The sequence below is a fragment of the Mobula birostris genome, chromosome 5 (assembly GCF_030028105.1).
Source record: "Mobula birostris isolate sMobBir1 chromosome 5, sMobBir1.hap1, whole genome shotgun sequence".
Taxonomy (NCBI): Eukaryota; Metazoa; Chordata; class Chondrichthyes; order Myliobatiformes; family Myliobatidae; genus Mobula; species Mobula birostris.
This window is the reverse complement of record NC_092374.1, coordinates 187265187-187290201: the sequence shown is the minus strand read 5'-3', so window position 1 is coordinate 187290201 and position 25015 is coordinate 187265187. Positions and strand designations below refer to the sequence as shown.

The window sequence follows — 25015 nt, the reverse complement described above, 5'->3', positions numbered from 1 at the left end:
TTATACATTCAATTGGGAGGGACTTCTCTGGAGAAGGGTTTCTTCATAGACACGACTTTCCTGCTGGTTCTGTCCAAAGGATTCACGAGGAAGGAAATAAACGGCTTAAAACAACTGACCTTAATTTCTAGAGAGCACCTTGCATGAACTTCCTTGCTCTTTTGGCAAGAGTTATCGCCGATGCAGGTCGCTACTTCTTCAACGAAGACTCAATAAGGTCGATCCTTTATTACACTGCCAAACATTCCTGATTTCTCTTAATCCCTCATGTCCTGTACTTCGATGAAGTCTTCACTCTCCAATACTACTGAAAAGATACACTAACAAACCTGGCAGCAATGATCAACCTGCTGGCTCAGACTTCCGTATCTTACATTAGAACATAAAACTCCATTTAAAATCAAAACTGCGTCATACTGCAAATACACAGCGGAGCGGAGTATCTCACTGACGTTCTAACTGGAAAACCCTAAAAAAAGCTAACTGCGTCACCTGAGGTCTTCTCTTTTATACCCGTGGTGAACATGTCATCACGTGACCTCGCATCGGCAGGAAAATTACATCAGGTGACCTCCAAAAGATCATTACATCATTCTCACAAGAAAGTCACAGGATCTCCTTGAGGTATGTAACAGGGCTCCCTCACATTGAACTCTACTATGGGGAGTGGTTGGCTTGTAAGGGCTCTGTGGAGGCCCAGCTCTTGCTCCCTTGCAGGGTCACTCAGGAAGTTATCAAGGAAATGGTCTAACTCTTCTTTAGAGCACAGAAGGCGGCCACTGCGTTTCTGCCCTAGGAGCTGTTTTGTAAACCCAAACGGATTGGCTATGAAGGCAGTTTGCTTCCTGGCTCTTTCTCTCCCTCACCTCCTGTGCCACTCTGCTCTACGCAGGGTCATTAGCTTCTTCCTGCGGATGTTCCGGAGCTCAATCAGGGGAGATTCCTCCTCCGTTGCTACCGTGAACTGCTGTGTCAGGGACTGGAGCTCTTGGCGCAGTTGGTGGATCTGGGCTGCCCTGCAGTTCATCGTTTATTGGGATCTGGTGGTCTTTCCCTCCTCTATTCCAAACCTCTCCGTGGCAAAGCTGACAATGATGGTGGTCATTGTCTGAAGCTGCTGTCAACATCTCCCTTGTCTGTATGATCCTTGCTACATCCCCATCGAACTGGAGCCACTCCTTCTCATTGTTGGCTGGGGGCCACTTAATCCGGCGCTGTTGAACGACGTTGCTTGGCACAGAAGCTTCTGGTGCTTGGAGGTTCTGGGCTCTGTGGGGTGACTCCAGGCCGGGCTCCTCCTGCATCTCACCGGACGTAAATCCTGTGTGCTGTGCAGTATTCTCCACTCCAAGCACTTCATTCTGACCTGATGGATCTTTAGGCCATGCTTGTTCTTACAAACCTTGCTGCAAATGCATCTCTCTCTCGTCGTCAATTATCCATTTGCTTTGGTCGTTGATATTAGGACCGTCCTATTGTGGTGCTCATTCTCCTCCCCCCCACCCCCCCCCCCGGGCTCCCCTGGGGGTGTCCTTCATTGGGTTTATCTGTAGCTTTCTTAGGTTCTTCTTCACAGAAGCTGCAGGTTGGGCTGCTACCCCTCCCTGCCCCGCTTGCCGTCTTTCCGAGCTGTCAACTGTCTCTCCAGTCGTCACCAATCTGTTCTTGGTGGTCACCCAGCCTGTTCCTGAGAGTCACTGGCTCAGTCAGCTTGTGTAATTCTGAGATACATCCTGCGGATGCGCTGGGACACATCATCAGTGATGTAACCTGGGGTCAGCGGGTGTTTCGGGTCTTTCAACATCATACACCCTCGCCCGGGTGACCCAGCCAGGGTTGATCAGACTAAACAGGATCGAAAAGTAGTCTGATACCTATCACACTCCTCTACTACCACTTGGTGGTAACCAGTCGTGAGGTCTGTTGTTGAGAAAAATTGCACTACCCACAGGGCATCAAGACCCTCATCAATACGGGGGACGGGGAATGTGTCCTATTTGGTCTTGAGATTCAGTCTCCGATAATCTACACACAGTCTTATGCTACCAACAGCCTTCTGTAGCAACACTACAGGGGAGACGCACGCACGATCGCTCTCCTGAATCACACCCTTCTTTCAGCTGTGCACTTTCACTTCACTGTAATGACTGGGCGGAACGTGACGGAGTGGCTGTGAAACGGGCTCGTCATCAATTAACTGAATTTCATGCTTCACCTTGTCAGTGTCCCCAAGGTCTTCATCTTCAACAGCGAAGATATCCAGGTACTTAACCAGTAATGTTCTTAGCTGTGCTTGTTGTTCTTCACTACCCCAATGTTTAGAATTGACTTTAACTTGTGGTTACTACCCTCCTCCTTTACACCAGCAGTCATTTGTTCAATGCCAGCTGAGATCCGCTGAAATCTTACAGCACATTGCTGATCACTATCTACACACTCTAACTTTGACAGTGTACCCAGCTGGGTCCTGGGTGAGAGCCATACATCCTCTTGAGAGAGGTTGAAACTCTGTACTGGTACTGTACGACTACGAGAGTCAACGAGCATGGGAATAACTACTAGACCACCTGATAGAGGTGTGTTAAGTGGATGAGGTAACATCTTATGGTCACAACCAACATCTCCAGTAGCCTTCCTAGCCACAATGGTAACTACAGATCCAGCAGATATGTGCTCAGTATCTTTTCCTGATACTCGGACTATGGCTTTCTTTTCAGTAGTTCACATCTGCACTTTCTGGAAATCATCTCTCCAGCCAGAATCCAACTTTCCTTCTAGAGTCGTGTCAAATCATGCGTAGACAAGTTGTCTACATTGGATTATAATGTTCATGCCTACAATGCACTGGATGGGTTGTTCAGTGTTAACAGAATCCCTAACAAGTAGAAACAAGTAAAAATCCCAATGTGAGGAATATCAAGACTGTCAGTGGCTGTTAACCTAATCCAGCCAGCAGTGAACAACTTATCCTCATCCTCTCCATTCAAGTGTTCTCGAAAGAACTGCTCAGTCATGGTCCTCACTTGACTACCTGTGTCTTACAGACAATGGACAGTGACACCTGATATCTGAAGCACAACGACAGTACATGGTCCTCTGGCACGTTGCAGCGACTGGTCACGGGACGTCTGTACATTATCTGTGAGGTTGCCCCGAATTGCCCGACTCACAACAGCCTGAGGGCTGGAAGATGCCGGCTCTACGTCCCTCACACTTCACTTCTGTGGGCAATTCTTGACCACGTCCCCCCCCCACCTGACACATGAAACATATTGGTTGCCCATCCTCTGTGAATCTCGGCTGCAACTTGGGCCTACTGCTAGTAGCATATGCCACACCTCTCTGTACAGTAAGATCTTTCACTGCTTGAGTCAACTCACTAGTGGCTTTGCCCTGCTCTGCGACTACTTTAAGGACATCGTCTACAGTGACAGACTTGGATTCCTGAGCTTCATGAGGTGAGCACTGTGCCTGGCTACTGCCACACTTTGACTTTACAGTCTTTACATTTCCTGAGGACTCTTAAAAACCACAGATGAGCCTCCTCTCGCACTTCTAACTTCGAGGACCCAGGGTATTTCGCACAACGCAAAAATAGTCTCCTCATTATCCCACGCGTGTGTAATGACATCACCACCTCCCTTAAAGGCACAGACAACTATTCCAGCATTCCCCGAATGGATGCCTAAGTACACTTTTAACGATACTGAATAAGATCTGACGGTCATCCGTTTACATACTGCATACAAAAGTCAAAACCCTCTAAACTGGCTTGGAATTACCACATTGCTGCTGCCAAATTTTGTAGCCTGGGAAGAATATACACTCAGAACAACAAATACTTTTTCAAGTTTTTAATTCCTTTATCTGTTTGAGATATTTTAATGCAGAAAGCAACTATCAAAAGCTTAACTTTGGTCCACACACTTATGTATCAACTAGTTACGTATGCAGTATGAAAATAAATTAAACAAAATGTACAAAGCCAATATGGTAGCGGCAATTCGAAAAAAAATAATACAAGCATCATTAAAATCCCACCAACCTGTAGCTTGTACACAACATCAAAAATCCGAATAAATAAGAGCTATATTCACGTTGGCACAACTTCCAAACACATACTGGCTAGTCAAGCCTTTCTCAAACTTTTTGCTCTGGAGGAATCCTTGAATTAATTTTCAGATCTCAGGGATCTCCTGATTAAAAAATTACTATATCTACAGCTCAGTATGTTATTGTGGTTAGTAAATTCTAGATATAATAATCCAAAAATAATCATCATTGCTCTTTTGAGTACAGAATTAATTTTTAGCCAACCTTTCTTGAAAAAACAGGCAGTTAAGTTTAACTAAACATTCTTGAAATTAATCTCTTTCTTTCCCTTTCTTATGAATTTTAAAAATTCATAGGGCAAACATAACAAATTTCTGTTAAATAACTGACTTAAGTTAGTAATCTGACTTAAGGCTCCGGAAATTTAATTGAAATAAAGGTTGTAAATTGACTTTAATTAATGCTATTTGCAACATGAAAATTTATCGACTACGTTGAATAGTAAAGTTACTAAAAACCATAAGCCAATGCAATATGAATAAAAATATAGCCTAAGACACAATTTTATACAAGACTTTGAAAACACATTTTCTTACTAAGTGACATGATCAGGCACAAATATAGGCCGAGCATGTGAAACCTGTGCTTGTTTTTTGCTGCACAAATACCCAATTCTGGGTCAAGCTTGAGATAAGCACACACAGATTTCACCTTCAACTGAAATGAAACAATCTCTTCTTGCTCGTGTTGCTTGTTAAACAATAAAAAGCTTGCTGACACGTACAAAGTTGAAAACTGCAGCAAAATGTTTATTGCTTTCCTATGAATGGCAGGATACTCTTCTTTCACAGAAATCCAGCACTTCTCCAGGGGTAGGTCAGTAAATCCTATCTTGAGTGCACAATCAGACTGCATCTCACAAAGTTCCTCCTCTTCTCTCAAACGTCTGTTATCTGTCAAGTAGGGTGCCGTGCACAATCCCGATTTGATGGAGACAGACGTGAGAGCACAGAGGAACACTGGTGAAACTTCTGAAATGCCTGCTTCGCTGCCGCTGCTACTGTGTGATCCAGAATCTCTGCAGGGAAAGGCCCCGAGTCCTTGGCTTTGCTTGTTGTTCAGTGGCCGGGGTGGGGTCAAAGCGCTCGGCAGAGGATGGTGCTCGGTGTCGGAAGGCTGGTCGGAGACTCGAAGTTTTCGGATGGACTCAAGAGTCCGCTGCAGTTGGGTGCTTCCAATGGTGCTGCATCGGCAAGTTTGCGGCGCTTGGAGGTTCATGGCAGGGAGAGTTTCTCCCTTCTACCGTCTGCATCAGATGGTGGGGCTATCGGGACTTTGAGACTTTTTTTTACTGTGCCCATGGTCTGCTCTTTATCACATTACGGTATTGCTTTGCACTGTTGTAACTATATGTTATAATTATGTGGTTTTGTCAGTTTCAGTCTTGGTCTGTCCTGTGTTTCTGTGATATCATTCTGGAGGAACATTGTATCATTTTTTAATGCATGCATTTATAAATGTCAATATACGAGGACTGAGTGTCCTCATAATCTAATCTAAAAAAAAGTCAAGTTCTCAGGCTAAGCAGAAAATTCAGCGAAAGGGTCCCTCACCTAGTCATACGCTTGTGTTGAAAGGGAAGAAATATACTATTCAATTTTATTCTGCAGTTATTCCAGGGGGTTTTCACACTGTTTTAAACATTCTCAAGTGAACTGGTCTTTGTTTAATAAAGTCAACCATTTTTGAACCATCATCCAGAACTTTTTCATTTCGTCTCCAAGAGTTGTTGAGGTCAGCACCTCCCTGTGAAGAAAGCAGTGTGCTGTGACACCATCAGGATTGTCTTTGTTACAAGAGAAATGAAACCTCTCCTGGAGCCATCGAGGGCACCATCAGTACAGATGCCAACATGGTTCCTCCAAGACAGACCTTTTGTTTCCAGATATGAAGACAAAACATTAAGTATATCTTGGACTTTACCGAAAGCTGTACTCTACAGAGAACTCCCTCAGGGAAAGAGAGATCCCCGTGTCCTGCACAAGAGGTACAAAGACCAACTTAAGCAGCAGCTCTCTCAGCCAAATATCGAGGTCAATGAGTGGCGGCAGCTGGCTTGTGACAGAGACCGCTGGGGAACGCTGATCCACGGTGTAGCCAAGAGTTTTCAGGAATCTAGAAGATCAACTGCTGAAGAGAAGAGGAGAGCAGGAAGGATGCAGTAAGTTGTTTGTCACAGACTGGGCTCAGTGGAACAGGACAACGTGGATCACCAGTCCATGTAAAACCCACTGATAAATAGCTTTCATTGTAGAGACGGTTTGTGTCTGTTGTTGCACTAGTGCAGTGAAATGACTCAACAAATTGTAATTCAAAAATCACCACAATGGAACATCAGACATGTCTGTAAAACACAGGGGTTAGTAAAATATAAAAATGAGTGAGTCCATTCAATGTTCTGAAAACAAACTTCACGCTCTTCATCAACCTACCGTCCTCCCCTCCATACAGTACAGGACTCAGCATTTATCAGTCTTCCGTCCTCCCCTCCGTGCAATACAACGCTCACTAATTATCAACCTACAGTCCTCCTCTCCATGCAATACAGTTCTCAACAACTGTCAATGGCCAAATAAACACAGCCCTACTCTGCACTGCCACACTGGGCTGAGAGACCTCTAATGAGATTGCTAACGTGTCTGCTCGGTCACTGCCCACCACTGTGAGTGCTAGCGTCACACGTTGCATGGAGTTCAAATAAACAAAGTTTATTTTTTCAATCACAAACTCTCACGGAACGCTGGTTGAGAAAGCCTGGAATAGATGGCTTTGCTGCCAAGTTTGCAGATGATACAAAGATTGGTGGAGGAGCTGGTAGTGTTGAGGAAAAAGGAAGGGTGCAGAAGGACTTAGACAGATGAGGAGATGGACAAGAGAGCGGCAAATGAAATGCAATGTTGGAAAATGCATTGTCATACACCTTGGTAGTAGAAATAAATGTGCAGACTACTTTCGAAGCGGAGAAAATCCAAAACTCTGAGATGCAAAGGCCCTTAGGAATCCCTGTGCAGAACACTCTAAAGTTTATCTTGCAGGTTGAGTCAGTGGTGAGGAAGGCAAATGCAATGTTAACATTCATTTCAGGAGGACTAGAATATAAGAGCAGGGATGTGATGCTGAGGTTTTATAAGGCACTGGTGAGGCCTCACCTTGAGTATTGTGAACAGTTTTGGGCCCATCATCTTAGAAAAGATGTGCTGGCATTTGAGAAGGTTTAGAGGAGGTTCACAAGGTTGATTCTGAGAATGAAAGGGTTATCATATGAGGAATGTTTGATGGCTCTGGGTCTGTACTCGCTGAATTTAGAAGGATATCGAATTTTGAAAGGCCTTGACTGTCACGGTCCCGACCGCTAATTCCCCATATTCTCCTAATTCTCGTTGATTGTGGCACACCTGATTCTCATCTCGACCTGCAGCATAAATACCCTGGCTTTGCATCCACTCATCGCCAGATCATTGTATCAGCCAGTGTGGTAATTTACGTTCCTGGCCACTTAGGATTTTGTATTCTAAGTTTTACTTCAGTACCGAGGTTTACCTGTGTAACTCTGTCTCTCTGCGCTAAGATAGGTATTGCCTGCTGCCTGTCTCCTGTTTACCGTTCAGCTCCAGCAACACCCAGTGTCAAGAGATGTTTTGCCTGCCTCCTGCTTTTCCGTTCACCCTCCGGTTTGCCGTTCAGCTCCCACCACGCTCACGCCCTCGTCTGTATCCTAACTCTATCTCCGTGCCAGTGTCCTGCGTTTGGGTTCGCCCGTTCTTTGCAACATAGACAGAGTAGATGTGGAAAAGATGTTTCCCATGGTGGGGAAGTCTAGAACAAAAGGGCACAACCCCAGGATAGAGGGGCATCCATTTGAAACAGAGATCCAGAGAAATTTCTTTGGCCAGAAGATGGTGAATTTGTGGAAATTGTTAACACAGGCAGCTGTGGAGGCCAGGTCGTTGGTTGTATTTGAAGCAGAAATTGATAAGTTGTTGATTGGCCACAGCATTAAAGGTTACGGGGAGAAGGCCAGGGAGTGGGACTGAGAAGGTTTAAAAAACACTGTGTGTCCGACAGAGTGATCAGCAGCACTGGGGCTCCACAGGGGACTGTCTTGTCTCCCTTTCTCTTCATCATTTACACCTCGGACTTCAACTACTGCACAGAGTCTTGTCATCTTCAGAAGTTTTCTGATGACTCTGCCATAGTTGGATGCATCAGCAAGGGAGATGAGGCTGAGTACAGGGCTATGATAGGAAACTTTGTCACATGGTGTGAGCAGACTTATCAGCAGCTTAATGTGAAAAAGACTAAGGATCTGGTGGTAGACCTGAGGAGAGCTAAGGCACCGGTGACCCCTGTTTCCATCCAGAGGGTCAGTGTGGACATGGTGGAGGATTACAGATACCTGGGGATACAAATTGACAATAAACTGGACTGGTCAAAGAACACTGAGGCTGTCTACAAGAAGGGTCAGAGTCGTCTCTATTTCCTGAAGAGACTGAGGTCCTTTAACATTTGTCGGACGATGCTGAGGATGTTCTACGAGTCTGTGGTGGCCAGTGCAATCATGTTTGCTGTTGTGTGCTGGGGCAGCAGGCTGAGGGTAGCAGACACCAATGGACTCAACAAACTCATTCATAAGGCTAGTGATGTTGTGGGGATGGAAATGGACTCTTTGACAGTGGTGTCTGAAAAGAGGATGCTGTCCAAGTTGCATGCCATCTTGGACAATGTCTCCCATCCACTACATAATGTATTGGTTGGGCACAGGAGTACATTCAGTCAGAGACTCATTCCACCGAGATGCAACACAGAGCGTCATAGGAAGTCATTCCTGCCTGTGGCCATCAAACTTTACAGCTCCTCCCTTTGAGGGTCAGACACCCTGAGCCAATAGGCTGGTCCTGGGCTTATTTCATAATTTACTGGCGTACATATTACTATTTAATTATTTATGGTTTTATTACTATTTAATTATTTCTGGTGCAACTGTAATGAAAACCAATTTCCCCCGGGATCAATAAAGTATGACTATGACTATGACTAAAAGAATTAGCCATGATCGATTGGCAGAGCAGATTCGATGGGCCAAATAGCCTAATTCTGCTGCAATGTCTTATGGTCTTGTAGCCTTCTAAACAAAAATTACTGAACACATCAGTCTGAATGAATTAAAAAATCTGGGTGAAGAAAAAGTGTCCCTTGGATCTTATGGTGGACAATCCCTCAGACGTGTATCACTGGTTACCAGTGGACTTTCTGGACACCCACTACCCTTATCCACGTTAAATGTCCCAGCATTTGGACAGTTCAGTCTGCACTCACGTTGAGTTCAGTTTTTTCTTGAAACAGAACACTGTTTGAAGCCTCGAGCATCTGGGTGTGGTGATGGTTCAGTCCTCAACAACAGAACAGGCTTCACAGTGGAACTTCAGTGCTGTAGCTGGGGCTGGGTATTGTCACCACAGGCAGAACCACGTCAGCTGAAACCTTCATGGTCTCTAGAATAACACAAAGCTGATTTGTAGTGGATTGTTACCTCATCTGCTGGATATGTACACAGGGAGACTGCAGTGTATCTGCCAATTCTGCATGTGCAGACACTCGATAAGGGATTATGGAAGTTATCAAATATGTGTTTGTGTTTTTCTGTTGTTTCCTGGATTCTCTACTTGCTGCCAGTGTGAGAGAGATCCCTGGACTTGTTTCAGTCTGGTGTTCAGATTTCTTCTCCATTTCTGAACTGGTTGGGTTTCCTGATGTTTAAAAAGCCTGACTGTCTCAGGGTCAATCTTCATTACCAAGAACACATTGTAAATTGATGGTTATGTTAAATAATTTGTGTAGATCTGTTACTATGGCTTTCAAACTAATAAATTTTCATTTATCCAAAGTTGACAAAGATAGATTTGAAAGATGGATGTCTGTCAGTAATGTTGGTTTTCTCATTGTCATCGTCATTGCTACAATTTCCTGGACAGCGTTTAAAGGTATGTGCTCAAATATTATTCTCTATTTTCATATAAATGATGAACTGGGTTCTCTGGAGTTTGGTTGGAATGGAGAGAGTATCTCAGTCAGGATGTTGTGAACTGCTTTACCAGGACCACCAGCACCTGAAGTCCTCAGTCCCACAGCTGAAGTCCTTTCCCACAGGGAGATCTGCTGGAGGTTTAGACTTTAATGGCATTTCACTGATGCTCATGGAACTGAAGGCAAAATGTTGACCTGAGCAGACAGTTGCCTCAATGGGACAAGGCAGAGAGTGGGGATATTTTACAGGAGATTACGTGGCTCATGTTGGGAGAAAGTGAATAATGGTGTCCTGCAAGGATCTGTGTTTGCATTACAACTTGTCTCAGATTGACCGAGGAGTGACAGGTTGCATGACCACATTTCCCAATTAAGCAAGAAGTGGTAGCAGCCTTGTGGTCAACAGGGATTAATAGATGGAAATGAGCAAAACCAGGGATAAATGCCACTCTCAGCCAGACAAATTCATGTGGGCATCAGGATTCTGACGAGGCCCGAATAGGTCTTGGAGACACAGAGGAATATTGAGTCCCAAATCACAGGAAGGAGAAATTGGTGTTTAAGGATTCTGGTTTATACTTATTGAGCAGAATTTGCAGAAACTAGGGCTGGTCTGAATGGATCTGAGACAGTTAAAGGGTGAAATAGTTAAATTTTACAAGAAGTCAAATTTTACAAGAAAAAGAGCTTTGACCAGCAGCCAATCCAGACATTAGAAGTTTGGAGAAGAAGGGACATCAACCTGGTTCACTTCTTGAGTATAAAAGGCAGCAGTGGGTCATGGTTTGGTGACCAGCCACCAATCGGCATTTAGGATTGATTAGTAAGAGCAAGTTAAAGAAAGGCAGGGGCAAGTACAGTGTCCATCGTCTCAGTGGACTTATTCAGAGTGGTGATCTTCGAGGCTTTAGCTCTTCGAGGCTTTTGCTTTTCAAAGGGAGGCTTCAATCAGAGAAGACAATGAAAAGTCAACCTTGAATTTTTTTCCCTTCTCTTCTTTATATATGCCCAGTTAGGACTGTAGAGATACCAGGCAGGATGGTGAAATGCTCCTCTTACATGCTGTGGGAAAGCAGGGAGACCTCCAGTGTCTCTGGTGACTACAACTGGGAGAAGTGCATCCAGCTGCAGCTTCTAACAAACAGCGTTAAGGAATTGGAGCTGGAACTGAATGAATTCCAGATCATTTATGATGCTGAAGGGCTGATAGATAAGACATATCGAGTGGTAGTTACACCCAAGATGCAGGACACAGGAAACTGGGTGACAGTCAGGAAGGGGAAAGAGGTTAAGGAACCAGTGTAGAGTACCCCTGTGGCCATCCCCTTCAAGAACTGGAATATCACTTTGGTGAGACCAATACAGAAGGGATGGTTTGTACCTGAACTGGAGAGGGAAGGTTTGTTGATGCTTCATGGTGGGATTTAAACTAGAGTTGCAGGGAAATGGGAACCAGAGTGTCAGAACAGTTGGTGGAGAGGTTGTGGAGACAGATGTTGGCAAGACCACAGATAAAGATTTGTGTTTCAAGAAAGTTCAAAAAAAAATCAAATATGTTATACTGAATCATACATAAAAACTCCTTACCCTATATTAGAACATAGAACATAGAAAAGTACAACACAGTACAGGCCCTTCAGTCCACATTGTTGTGCCGACCCTCAAACCCTGCCTCCCATATAACCCCCAACCTTAAATTCGTCCATATACCTGTCTAGTAGTCTCTTAAATTTTACTATTATGTCTGCCTCCATATATTCATACAGATTAATTAATCCCAAATTTGAAATATGGTAATTATTATAGAAAAAATATCTAGCCCACTACCGAAACCGAAGCTGATTAGTGAAGAAAAAGAAGGAAGAGAAAAAAGTATATTATTAGCCATCAGCTGTGCTTCAATGGCAAATCAAAGGTTTTGAAAATAATTCAAAAAAGGTCCCCACATTGTTTGAAGGTCTTGTTTAGATTCAGAAATTGAACACCGAATCTTCTCTAAATGTAAACATGACATTACATCACGTAGTCATTGAGCGTGAGTAGGCAAGACTAGTTCTTTCCATTTAAGCAAAAGTGCTGTCCTAGCCATAAGAAAGATAAAAGCTAGAATGTACAAATCAGCTGACTCCAAAATAATATCCTTCCCTACAACAATACCAAATAGAGCGGTCAAAGGATTAGGCTTAAAGTTTACTTTGAAAAGTACTGAGAAGGTTTGAAATACTTCCTTCCAATAGTTTTCAAGACTAGGGCATGTCCAAAACATATGAATGAGCAAAGCTTCTCCATTATTACGTTTATCACAATAAGGAGATAAATCGAAATAAAAGCGAGACAACTTATCTTTGGTCATATGGGCCCTATGGACCACTTTAAATTGTAGAAGAGAGTGGCGGGCATGTAACAATGAAGTGTTAATCAATTTGAAATTTCCTTCCAAGTTTCCTCCAAAATTGAAGTCTGTAAGTCTTGTTCCCAAAGATTTTTAGTTTTATCCAAAGGGACACTTCTCATTCCCAGCAACCAATGGATCTATATCGGTAAATATTAGATATAGATCCATTATAAAAGGTTTCAAATTAAAAGTTACATCTAGTAAGTTCTTATCAGGACTTTTGGGAAATGTACAGATTTGAGACCGTAAAAAATCTCTTATTTGTAGGTATTGAAAAAAGTGAGTTTTAGGTAAGCTATATTTAGTTGACAATTGCTCAAACAAAAGGCCACATGGGTCATGGAAGGTTTAAAAAAAATTAGAAAAAATGGGACTTAAAGAGAAAATCTCAATGAGCCAAAGTATTTTCGGAATTGTACCCAGATCCTCAAAGTATGTTTAACTACCAAATTGTCAGTTAACTTACTCAAAGACAAAGGAAGTGAAGATCCAAGAATATAACTAATCGAAAATTTATCAACAGAGTTAGCTTCTAAAGAAACCCACATCAGATAATCCTCACGATTAATGTAATATAACCAAAATGTAGTATTACATATATTAACTGCCCTATAATAAAACCGTAAAATTCGATAAAGCTAGCCCACCATTCTTTTTAGCTTTCTGAAGATGAATTTTGTTTAGTCTAGAACACTTATTTTTCCATATACAAGAAGATAAAATAGAATCCAGAGAATCAAAAAATGGAGAGAAAATACAAAACAATGAGGTGCGATGGAACTTGAGAGTCCTTGTGCAGGATTCCCTAAAGGTTAATTTGCATTTGGAGTCTGTGATGAGGAAAGCAACTACAATATTAGCATTTATTTCATGTGGACTAGAATAGAAAAACAAGGAGGTAATGATGAAAATTTATGAAGCACTGATGAGTACTGTGAGCAGGTTTGGGCCCATTATCTTAGAAAGGATGTGCTGAAACTGGAGAGGATTCAAAGAAGGTTCACGAAAGTGATTCCAAGATTGAATAGCTTGTCATATGAAGAACGTTTGATAGCTTCAGGCCTGTGTTTACTGGAATTCAGAAGAATGAGGGGTGACCTCATTGAAACCTATCGAATGGTGAAAGGCCTTGATGTAGTGGATATGGAAAGGATCTTTCCTGCGGTGGGAGAGTTGAAGACCAGAGGATACAGTTTCAGAATAGAGGGGAGTCCTTTTAGAACGGAGATGAGGAGGAATTTCTTCAGACAGAATCTGTGGAATTCTTTGCCACATGCAGCTGTAGAGGCCAAATCTTTATGTATGGCATATTTAAGGAAAAGGTTGATAGATTCTTGATTGGTCAGGGCATGAAAGGATACAGGGAGAAGGCAGAGATTGGGGCTGAGAGGAAAATTGGGTCAGCCGTGATGAAATGGCAGAGCAGACTGGATGGGCCAAATGCCTAATTCTGCTCCTATATCTTATGGTCTTATGGTCTGAATTAAAGATCACGGGGAGATAGAGAGTCCTGCTGCTGCTTGAGAGCATCTGGGACTGGGATACTTGGGGCAGGAAATTTAATTGCAGAAAATTAGTTTGTTCCAGTGTTTTCCAACTGGGAATCCCTTTTCCTGGGGTGAAAAAGGAGTAACACCCGCTGTACAAATGTAACTGGGCACTGTGGGTGCTGGTCACCCTCATGCCCCATTATTTCCATGTCAGGGACACGTGATGTCATTCCCTGTGCAACACTCCCCTCTAGAGGAACTGCATGGTAACTGCATCATGTGTTTTTGGCCACCCCTGTAACAATTGGTTTCACTATCGCAGCTCTGAACTGGGACATCTCCAGCTATTAATTACTGACCTTCATCCCTCAGGGCTCCCGAACACCCCGACAACAACCATTTATTCTGCCGGTGCTGATTTTCTTTCCTCCTCCCTCCATTCCTTCCTGTGGCTTTGCTGATTCTCTCTGTTTTAGTTTTGCTATTTGAGTGAGTGTGGTGTAGATTTCCCAGATCTGTATCTGGATCCCAGGGGTTCTGGTCTCAATCCCCGTCCCCACAAAGCCTCTGTAACACTGGCCATGTGGAGCTAGGTCATTTGTCAGCCATGAACAGTTCACGGGACTAAATCACCTGCTCCTGGAATTAAAACCTGAATCTGCTGGGAATCCTCAGCAAGTAGCAGGTGAAGCACGGACAAGAAATAGGTTGCAGGGAAATAGCGGGGTGGTTGGGAATGGGGTTGATGAGATTTGCTCTGAGAACTGACAAAGTGTCAGTGACGTCCCTCTGTATCGTGGGGAAATATGAAATCAGCATCACTCATCAGCTTGTCGGTTTCTGTCACACTGCTTTTTGTTCAGCCTTGCTCAGTATAAACCACGTTCCACATTCCCTCCAACACTGACTGCACGAGATCATTGGCAGAGATCTGCTCTTGAACAGAGTGTGATGAAAGGTGCTGTCAAATTGGAGAAGTTCACTGTTGTCCCTCTTCACAGGAAATTAGCTGAGTTTTTCAGTTCATCTGGGCATCAGCCTTCTGTTCAAGAGGCAGCATTCTCTCCTCTTATGACCTTGATCTGGTTACAGATACAGTTATTCAATGTTTTTCATTGCAGGCCTCGGACGAGAGGATGTAGGAGTTGCCGTTACATCGATGGTGGGACTGGTGTTTTCTACAGCATATGCTATTATATTCATGTGCTGGTTAAGGAAAGGATCTCCAGGTACCTGTTATTGTCTAACTTGCATTTCAGCAGAAATACCAAGTGACTCATGTTGACAAAATGAACTCCTCCCACACACCCCACCCCATCCCCACAGAGTCTGAGGATTCCTGTGGCATCCGGAATGCAATTGTCCTTCATGATTGACAGGTTGAGATATGAAGTGGTGACACAGAATGTCTGGAGTTGTTCTGGAATCAGCTCTGATCCGACTGCAGAGGAGGTTTTGGGAGAAGTGGCCCTGAGGAGGGAGTGTCATAGAAAAATATGACACAGAAACAGGCCTGTCGGCCCATCTAGTCCATGCCAAACCATTTAAACTCCCATTGACCTGCACCAGGACCATAGCCCTCCATACCCCCAACCATCTGTGTACCCATCCTCACTTCTCTCCAAGGTTGAAATCGAGCTTGCATGCTCCACTTGTACTGACAGCTTCTTCCTTGCTCTGACGACTTTCATGTTCCCCTTAAACTTTCACCTTTCACCCTTAACCTGTGAACTCTTGATAATAATCCCACCCAACATCAGTGGAAAATGCCTGTTTGCATTTACTCTGTCTATACCCCTGATAATTGTGTGTGCCTCTGTCAAATCTCCTCTCAATACTCTACATTCCAGGGAACATAATCCTAACCTGTTCAATCTTTCCATATCACTCAGGTCTCTCAGAGTGTAAATTTCCTCTGCACTCTTTCAACCTTTGCTTCATCTTTCCTGTAGGTAGGTGACCAAAACTGCATGCAATACTCCAAATTAGTCCTCACCAATGTCTTATACAACTTCAACATAGCATCCCATCTCCAATATTCAGCACTTTGATTTATGAAGGTCAATGTGCCAAAAACTTCTTTTTGATCCTATCTACCTGTGACTCCACTTTCAATGAATTATGGACCTGTATTCCCTGATCCCTTTGTTCTACCATACTCCTCAGTGCCCGACCGTTCACTGTGTAAGACCTACCCTGGATGGTCCAACCGAAGTGCAATACCTCACACTTGTCTGCATCAAATTCCATCTGCCATTTTTCAGCCCATCTTACCCCTTCCTCACGCCACCCTACCAGGGATAGGGTCCCTCTTGTCCTCACCTACCTCACCGCCAGCCTCCGCGTCCAGCATATAATTCTCTGGAACTTCCACCATCTCAAACGGGATCACACCACCAGGCACATCTTTCCCTCCCCACCCACCCATTTTCTACTTTCCACAGGGATCGGTCCCTATGCAACTCCCTTGTCCATTCATCCCTCCCCACTGATCTCCCTCTTGCCACTTATCCTTGCAAGTGGAACAAGTGCTTCACCTGCCCCAACCCCTCCTCCCTCACTACCATTCAGGGCCCCAAACAGTCTTTTCAGGTGAGACGGCACTTCACCTGTGAGTCTGTTCGAGTCATATACTGTATCTGGTGCTCCCGGTGTGGCCTCCTTTATATTGGTGAGACCTGAAGTAGATTGGGAGCCCGTTTCACCAAGCATCTACACTCCATCTGCCAGAGAAAGCGGGATCTCCCAGTGGCCACCCATTTAATTCCACTTCCCATTCCCATTCCGATACGTCAATCCATGGCCTCCTCTAGTCCATTTAATTCCACTTCGCATTCCCATTCCGATATGTCAATCCATGGCCTCCTCTAGTCCATTTAATTCCACTTCCCATTCCCACTCCGATATGTCAATCCATGGCCTCCTCTATTCGTGCTGAGGCCACACTCAGGTTGGAGGAACAACACCTTATATTCCGTCTGGATAGCCTCCAACCTGATGTCATGAACATCGATTCCTCAAACTTACAGTAATGTCCTCCACTCTCCTTCAACATTCCCCATCCGCCTTTCCCTCTCTCACCTTATCTCCTTGCCTGCCCATCGCCTCCCTCCAGTGCTCCTCTCCCCTTTTCTTTCTTCCCTGGCCTTCCATTCTCTCCTATCGGACTCCCCCTTCTCCAGCCCTGTATCTCTTTCACCAATCAACTTCCCAGCTCTTTACTTCATCCCTCCCCCTCCCAGTTTCACCTATCACCTTGTGCTTCTATCTCCCCTTCCCGCACCTTTTAAATCTACTCCTCATCTCTTTTTCTCCAGTCCTGCCAAAGGGTCTTGGCATGAAACGTCAACGGTAGTTTTTTCCATAGATGCTGCCTGGCCTGCTGAGTTCCTCCAGCATTTTGTGTGTGTTGCTTGGATTTCCAGCATCTGCAGCTTCTCTCTTGTTTACACCTGCAATGAACTTCCTTTTTTTGTAACCAGGCCTCAATATGTCTAGAAAACCAAGGTTCCCTACACCTGTTAACTTTACCTTTTATTCTGACAATCACATAAAAGGTTAACACTTTCAAAATTTCATTTTTGAAGGTCTCCCGCTTACCAACTATGCTTTTGCCGGAAAACAGCCTGTTCCAGTCCATACTTGCCAGATCCTTTCTGATACCATCAAAGTTGGCCTTTCTCCAATTTAGAATCACAACCTGTGAACCAGACCCACCTGTTTGCAAATTTGCTTTGAATCGAATGGCATTGTGATCACTAGATGCAAAGTGCTCACCTACACAAACTTCTATCACCTGCCCTGTCTCATTCCCTAAGAACAGATTGAGCACCGCACATTCTCTCATTGGGACTTCTACGTACTGACTGAGGAAACTTTCCTGAACACAGATGACAAACTGTAACCCATCTTGTCCTTTTACACTGTGGGAGTATCTGTCAATATGTGGAAAGTTAAAACTATTTTCTTTGCAAAAGTCAACGATCTCTCTGCAACTTTGTTCCTCTAAACAGTTTCAGAGTTTGCTTACAGTAACGAATACCACACCCCATGTCCTCATCCTCTGAGTCCGTACAGCATTCAGTGGTTAGGTCCTTTTCAGCTCTTTCCGCTGATTGCTTCTCTGCTCTTCTCCTACTAGGTGTAGGGTCCATGTCAGGCTTTCAGTCAACACGTACCTCCTGCCCTGGAGGTAAAAGGTGATTCCAATGGAGAACTTTGACAGGGCCATTCCCGGCTTCTGGCTTCACCCAGAAAACTGGCACATTTGGCATCTGGCTGTCTGCTATGTAAGGCGTAGACACCCAGTTATCAGCCGACTTCCTCCAAATAGATCAAATGCAGGACTCTTCAGCCTCAGGATTCATTCGGGGCCAATAAAACAGATCTCGGACCAATCTGTAGGTCTTGTTGTTAAAAAAAATTACTTGTAAGGATGATTAGTGAGGCACAGAGAAATCTGTATTTACTGACAAGTACCTTTATTGTTTAAACTAACAAGAACGTGAATTCATACACTAAATAACTTGTGTGCCCACCCGCTAAGTACCCCTGACTCTCCTCAACAGTCAAAGAATAGCAAAGGTATTACCTGGCAAAGGAGTTTACGCTGGCCAGGCGTTCCTCATAGTCCTGATTCACTCACCACGTGTTTCACTCAGGGTTGCTCACGCTTGTATCTGCGATGGTTATTCTTCAAAGTTACTGCTACCAGCACACACAAAGCATCCAATTTTATATCAATTCCTATTCAATTCAAATATCACATTCCAGTGTCATTGGCCACAGGTCTGTCTCTGTTCTTTAACACCTTGTTATTGGCTGTGCTCCAAGCCAGCACCAGTTTATTCCCTCTTCCCATCAAGTGACAGTTGATAATTTATGGCTTTTTGTTCTCAATCAGCAATGAGCTCGAATCACTTCAGGCATGCATCAATGCCAACATTCAGAAACCTGCATGTTATATCCAATCAAAGAACATCTCACAAATAACTTATTTGGAAATGATCTCCAGTCCAGCAGATTACCTGAAGTATCATTGTGTCTTATTCAAAACATTGATCAAGCCCAGCATGTCAAACTCACAAAATGGAGAATAGAGAGTCTTCACAAAATGGCAGCCTCCATCCCCAAGCATGCGGGCAGGAACAAAGGCAAATAGTCTGTCTGATTCCACTGTCCTTGATTCCTTGAATTGACTGATTTGTAGATTGTCATTCTTTCTGGCCAACAGTCTTGTCAAACCCCAAGTAACCAGAATCATCATGAAGTGACTTCAACACAATCCTCTGATGCTTCTCAGGCAAAACCAACTAGGAACGCTGAGTCCTGTCTGGAGGAGACATGACCCTGTATAAAACCTGGTTCCTCAACTCCAGTTTGTTCCTTTCCCTCATCAGTAGGGGTATGGTAGGGTGTTTCATCTTTTCAACTTGGCCCATATCCCCTTCTGCAACAGATGACCAAGTGACATCTTTACAAGTGTTGTCTCACTGGGCTACTGCCAATTCCACAGGACTCAAGGCAGGCAATCGCTTTGTATCCAGAGCTGTCAAGTGGCAATAAGCTTGTGGAATGGCACAACCCGAAGCTCCCAAATGATCCACAGCTCTATCCTGCCACAGCCTTGCTGCTCATTTCCCTGTGGTGGAGAGCTGGCACATTGCTTTAACACCAGAGGCAGGAACACACTCCCACCCTCTGTCCATTTCCAGCACCTCATGTGACCGTCAGGACCATGACTCCACATCAATGTTCTGACTTCCCAGCCGATATTTCAGGCTGAAATCATAAACAGAGAATGCTGCTGACCAACGGTGACCTGTGGAATCCAGCTTCGCCAAGGTCAGGATTGTTGTCTGTCCCCACCTCCGACTTGGCACCATATAGATAGTCATCTAACTTATCCACCACAACCCAATTTGTGCATAGGGTAGTTTCGTTCAGAGGTGACAGACTCCAGCTGATGAAAACAATGGGACTCAACCCTTTGCCCTGATCCTGATATAGAACACCCCCTAAACCCTCGGGGTTGGCATTGGTGTGCAGGACATATGGCAGCTGGGGCTTTGCAAAGCTCAACACAGGTCTTTAGTCAGCAACTCCTTCAGCAGCTGAAAGGCCTCTTCATATTTTGCATCCCATCTTTCTCCGAAAGACTCCAAGATAAACATTACCTTCTTCTCTTCTCGTTCTCTTCCCTTTATTCCCCAAGGGAGGGTAACCACACAGAAGCTGATTCAAAGGCTGGCTTACTTTGGAGTAATCCTTCACAAATCTCTGGTAGTACCCACAGAATCCATGGAATGCATGTAGAGTTCTCAAATTCTTGGGCCTTCGCCATGTGGTCTCTGCCTTGACCTTGGACAGATATATAGTTATTCCATCCTGAGACACTATGTGCCCGATATAATTGACTGACATCTTGTAGAACTGGCAATTGTCCAGTGACAGTTTTAACCCTTCAGTTTTCAGGCGGTCTAGCACCTTCAGTAGTCTCGTCTTGTGCTCCTCCAGTGTGGACTCGAGCACTATGAGATCATTCATATACACCAGTACCTCAAGCAAGTTCATGTCCCTATGGTCTCCTCCATGAAATGTGCACAGTGTTGGAGATCATATTTTCCAAACTCTGGGTGTGTCCCTTACCCACGGCACCAACTCCTCATCACTGATCACTAGTAGAACTTCCCATCTTGGACTCCTTTGAATCATGCCTTCCCATTGGATCAAATCCTGCAGGTGCCTCTCCCGATCCTCTCCTCTCTCCATCTCCCGCCAAAAGACCAGGAACGCCACCAGTGTCCGTCACAAATCTCTTTCCACCCAGCTTTCTCCAGAACCTTCTCCCAATTCCACCATCCTGATTGTCTGACTGGCATGACCATGTCAATTGCAGCACTTGACCACTGGGATAATACGACTGAGCTTATCTACAGCGGGGTCTTGTCTCATTGGCTCAGTGTGTACACAGAGAGACTGCAGTCTTCCTGCCATTTCCATCTTCACGGCCTGAGGATAATGGATACCCAGGTTCTACAATATATTTCCAGAACTAACCACAAGGCCTTTAGTCTGTCCAGGGATCTGCACACACTGACAGTGGAGTGAACTCTCTGAACCTCCCTCACTGCATTGCTCTGACACCTGGTCCTTTTCCAACCTGGTGGGATTGTCTCATGTTCAGGACATTCATGATCACAGTCACCAGTCAACCTGACCAATCCCAGTCCATGTCTGTTATCTGGAACACTTGTCCACTGAAACATATGTAGAACTGTTTGTGTTGATCCGTTACTTCAGTTTTGAAACAGTTTGAAACAGTTCTAATGTTGTTGTTCATTTCTCCCTGTGGACTCTAGATGACAAGCAGTGGTGGTGGCGACTGAATATTTGTAACATTGTGGTTCTTGTCTTCATCCTCATTACCCTCATTTGCTGGATTGTATCTAAAGGTATGTGCAGAAATATTCTTAAATTACATTAAAATGGTGGCTATGGTGCTCAGTGCAGGAATGGAATGAGTATCTCAGTCAGTACATTGTGAACTGCTTTATATGGAACACCAGCACCTACATTCCTCAGCCCCACAGTCTACAGCTGGGGACTGGGAGACCTGCTGGAGGTTTGACCCAATATAGGCACTGTAGGTTATACAGGGTGTGTCCAGACTTCCAGAAGCTGCTTGATAAACTCCCGAAGGTGAACCTGATGGAACTGAAAGCATACTACTGCCCAGAGTGGAGAATTGATGGTGGCAAATCTGTTGTGACTGCAACTTTTCATCAGGTTGAGTCCGGTGATGGGATTTTAAACAGTCACAAACAAGTTTCCAATGATATTGTAACAGGGCAGCAATAAATCACAGAAAGAGGTTAGAGAAGGGGAAAGAGTTATCTGATTGATGGAGAATGAGGAGCGAGGGAAGGACTATCAGGGTTGGAGGAGGAGAGAGAAGGTGAGTTAGTGTGTTAAAGAACCAGCAGAAATAGAAAACACTTTGGAGTCTGGTACTGCTGTTAACTAATGCTATTTATTAGTAACTATGCAATACAGTAATATAAATTCAGGTATATTAAACAGGTTAGCAAAGATTATATGTATATAAGTGTGGAAATATAAAGACCAAGCTTTTTCAAGCCTAGGAGTAAATGGATACAGTCTTACAGTGATGAGTAAAGTTCAGTTCAGTTCGCGGTATTGAGTTGAGTGGTGATGCAGAGAGAGAGGTTTTGTGGTTGTCCGAGTAAGCCGATGCCATTGATTCTTCCTGTTGTCCTCTGAAATCCTTTAGAAGTCACCGAATGTGACCACAACAAGGGGACCGTTCTTCTGTGGTAGAATTATCAACCCAGGCAAGGATTGGACACACGAATAACTCCCCACCGGTCACACCTTTTCCACACTGTGAGAGCCACTGATTGATTCTCCTGATCGATCCTCCAAAACCCACCTTTCTTTGGCAGAACAAAGCTCATCCAGTGTCCAAAACTGTGTGTCTCCAACAGAATCCACGTATGGATTATCACCAACAGTAGTCTATCACTGATGTACCGTCTTCAAGTGGTAAAACTACCCACCCAGGCAAGGATTATCACACACAGGTAGTCTCCACACAAGGTTACCCCAAACACACAACTGTGATGGCCACTTATCCAGTTCCGTGACGTATGAAATAACTCCAACAGTGATTTGCCGCAGGGGTGCCTTTCTTCAGTGAACTGCCACACCCAAACAAGGGTAACACACAAGTGGTATTCACAAAGGTACTCCCCTGTCCAGAGAACCCCCTCCTGTGGATTAACTATGTGACAATCACACTTTCGTATTCGAGTGGAATCAAATTCACCCTCATGGGCTACTTAGAGAGAGAGTCCAAACAGTGATCTCTTTGACACTCGGTTTCTTCTGTTTCAAACCTATCTCTCCTCTCTTCTCTTCCTGCAAACGTGCTCTAGTTGCAGAAAACTTGTGAGAGTCACTTATCAATACTCAGGGTCAATCTCAACTCACCCCTTTTGGGTTACTGAAAGTTTAAACCAGCGACCGACTCACTGGTGTCTACCATTGATCGAATCCATCTTGACTCTGAGCATGTGTTTCTCTGTGTCTGTAACTGTCCTTGTAAAAAGTAAACACGCTGCAGAGACACCATAACATCGATTGTCCATCAAATAACTCCACCTCTCTCTCTCTCCATGGCAACCCAGAAGCTGACAGCAGTAGTCACTGTCCTTGTAAAAGTGTAAACATGAGCTGAGAGGCAGACTCTGCCCCTCTCTCTCTCAGCAGAAATCCAAAAGTTAGTCTCAGTTCTTTCTTGTGCCTTAAAGTGACAGTCCACAGCAAAAAGGAATCCCAGGGGTACATTAGAAGTGAAGGAGAGAGAAGGTATTGTTAGCATTTGCCTTTTGCAGTGTAATTAGTGCTGACTGTGTAGCTGTTATGGACAACATAACCTTGGATCTTGGGTGTGTGGGGAATATTACAGGTTTCACATGTTTACCTCTTTCTAGGATTTAGTTTTGTGTTTGCATTTAATAAATCAAATACATCTGAATTAACAAGAGAAAGTCTGCAGATGCTGGGAATCCAAGCAACACACACAAAATGCTGGAGGAACTCAGCAGGCCAGGCAGCATCTATGGAATAGAGTACAGTCGATATTTCTGGCCGAGACCGTTCAATAGTCTTTTTGATTTGATTGTTTGTCTGTCTTTGTGTGTAGTTTTTCATTGTTTCTATTGTATTTCTCTGTTCTACTTTGATTTCCTGCAAGAAAGTGAATCTTAAGTTAGTAAATGGTGACATATACAGTATATATTTTGGTAATAAATTTACATTGTTTTGATTAACTTGTTGCTTCGTCTCATGAATGCCGTTGGACATATGACTGTGTTAAATGTATTTTAAACTGGGAGTGCGTGTGGAGAATCAGTGTGAATTTACTCAGTGGGTTCACATCTGTACATTTCAGATCAAAGCTGCAAGATCAACATTCCACTCTGGATCATATTGACTGTATCAGGAATCACATTTGTGACAACATTATCCAGATTCTTTCCAGTTTGCAGTAAGTATCAAAAACAAAACATTTTCTAAAGAACTCAATCACTGTGAAAACTTTTCCTGATCTCACCATCACTTAAGCTTCTAAAGGGAGCAGTTGAGGGGAATTCTCCAGCACGTTATCAAATCTGTCCTGGCTGGCTGCTGTCAGTCGGGAACAGTTCTGGCTCAGATTTTGCTGGATTCTGTTGGAGGTTCTGCACAGAGGTGCTGGGATCTCTTAGCAGGTGAGCCGATGGGTTTGGGACTCCTGCTGGATTGTGGAAGTCCAGAACTTTGAATTGAATTTGAGTGATTTCCATCTGTGCCTGCGTGGAAATTATTGGAGAGAATTTAAGTCATGGGAGTTGTATATAATTGGAGAGATCAGGATCTGATTAGGGATTGTCAGTAATGCCTAGAGTCAGGAAAACTGTATCTCTCTAATCTGAGGAGCTGTCAAAGAAGATTGCTGGAGGCAATGTGAAAGATGTTCTCCATGCGGACTTTTGTAAAGCATTTGACATGGTCACACATGAGAGGCTGATCCAGAAGGCTGAAACACCTGGGATCCAAGGTAATCCAACTAAATGGATCCAAAATCAGCTTGATGACAGAAGGCAGAGGTTGTGTTGGAAGAATGTTTTTTTTCTGATTTGAAGTCTGCACCTACTCATGTACAGTAGTGAATGGTTGTAGGACTTCTGCACTTTGTGATATATATTAACGACTTAGTTGTGAGTTTAGGAGGAATGATTAGTAAGTTTACAGATGAATGAGAATTGGTGGTGTTGTGGATGGTGAGGAAAGTTGTCCAAGTCTGCAATAGGATATGGGTCAGATGGAAAGCTGGGTAGAGCATTAGCAAATGGAACTTAATTCTGACAAGTACAAGGTCATCCATTTTGTCGAGTTGAAATAGGACTTGGATATCTGCAGTCCATGG

General features: G+C 44.0%; 1 protein-coding gene across 2 annotated transcripts in view; it reads left to right on the top strand.

The window, feature by feature from the left end:
* LOC140198138 (uncharacterized) overlaps positions 1–25015 on the top strand; it is a 174738-nt gene that overhangs the window by 128000 nt on the left and 21723 nt on the right. The window contains exons 14-17 of one of the 2 annotated variants that reach the window (XM_072259097.1): positions 9999–10094; positions 15144–15251; positions 21384–21476; positions 23999–24094. In XM_072259097.1, coding sequence (XP_072115198.1) covers positions 9999–10094; positions 15144–15251; positions 21384–21476; positions 23999–24094 — 393 coding nt within the window. The remainder of the gene's footprint in view (positions 1–9998; positions 10095–15143; positions 15252–21383; positions 21477–23998; positions 24095–25015) is intronic. The other variant, XM_072259098.1, reaches the window with a different exon arrangement.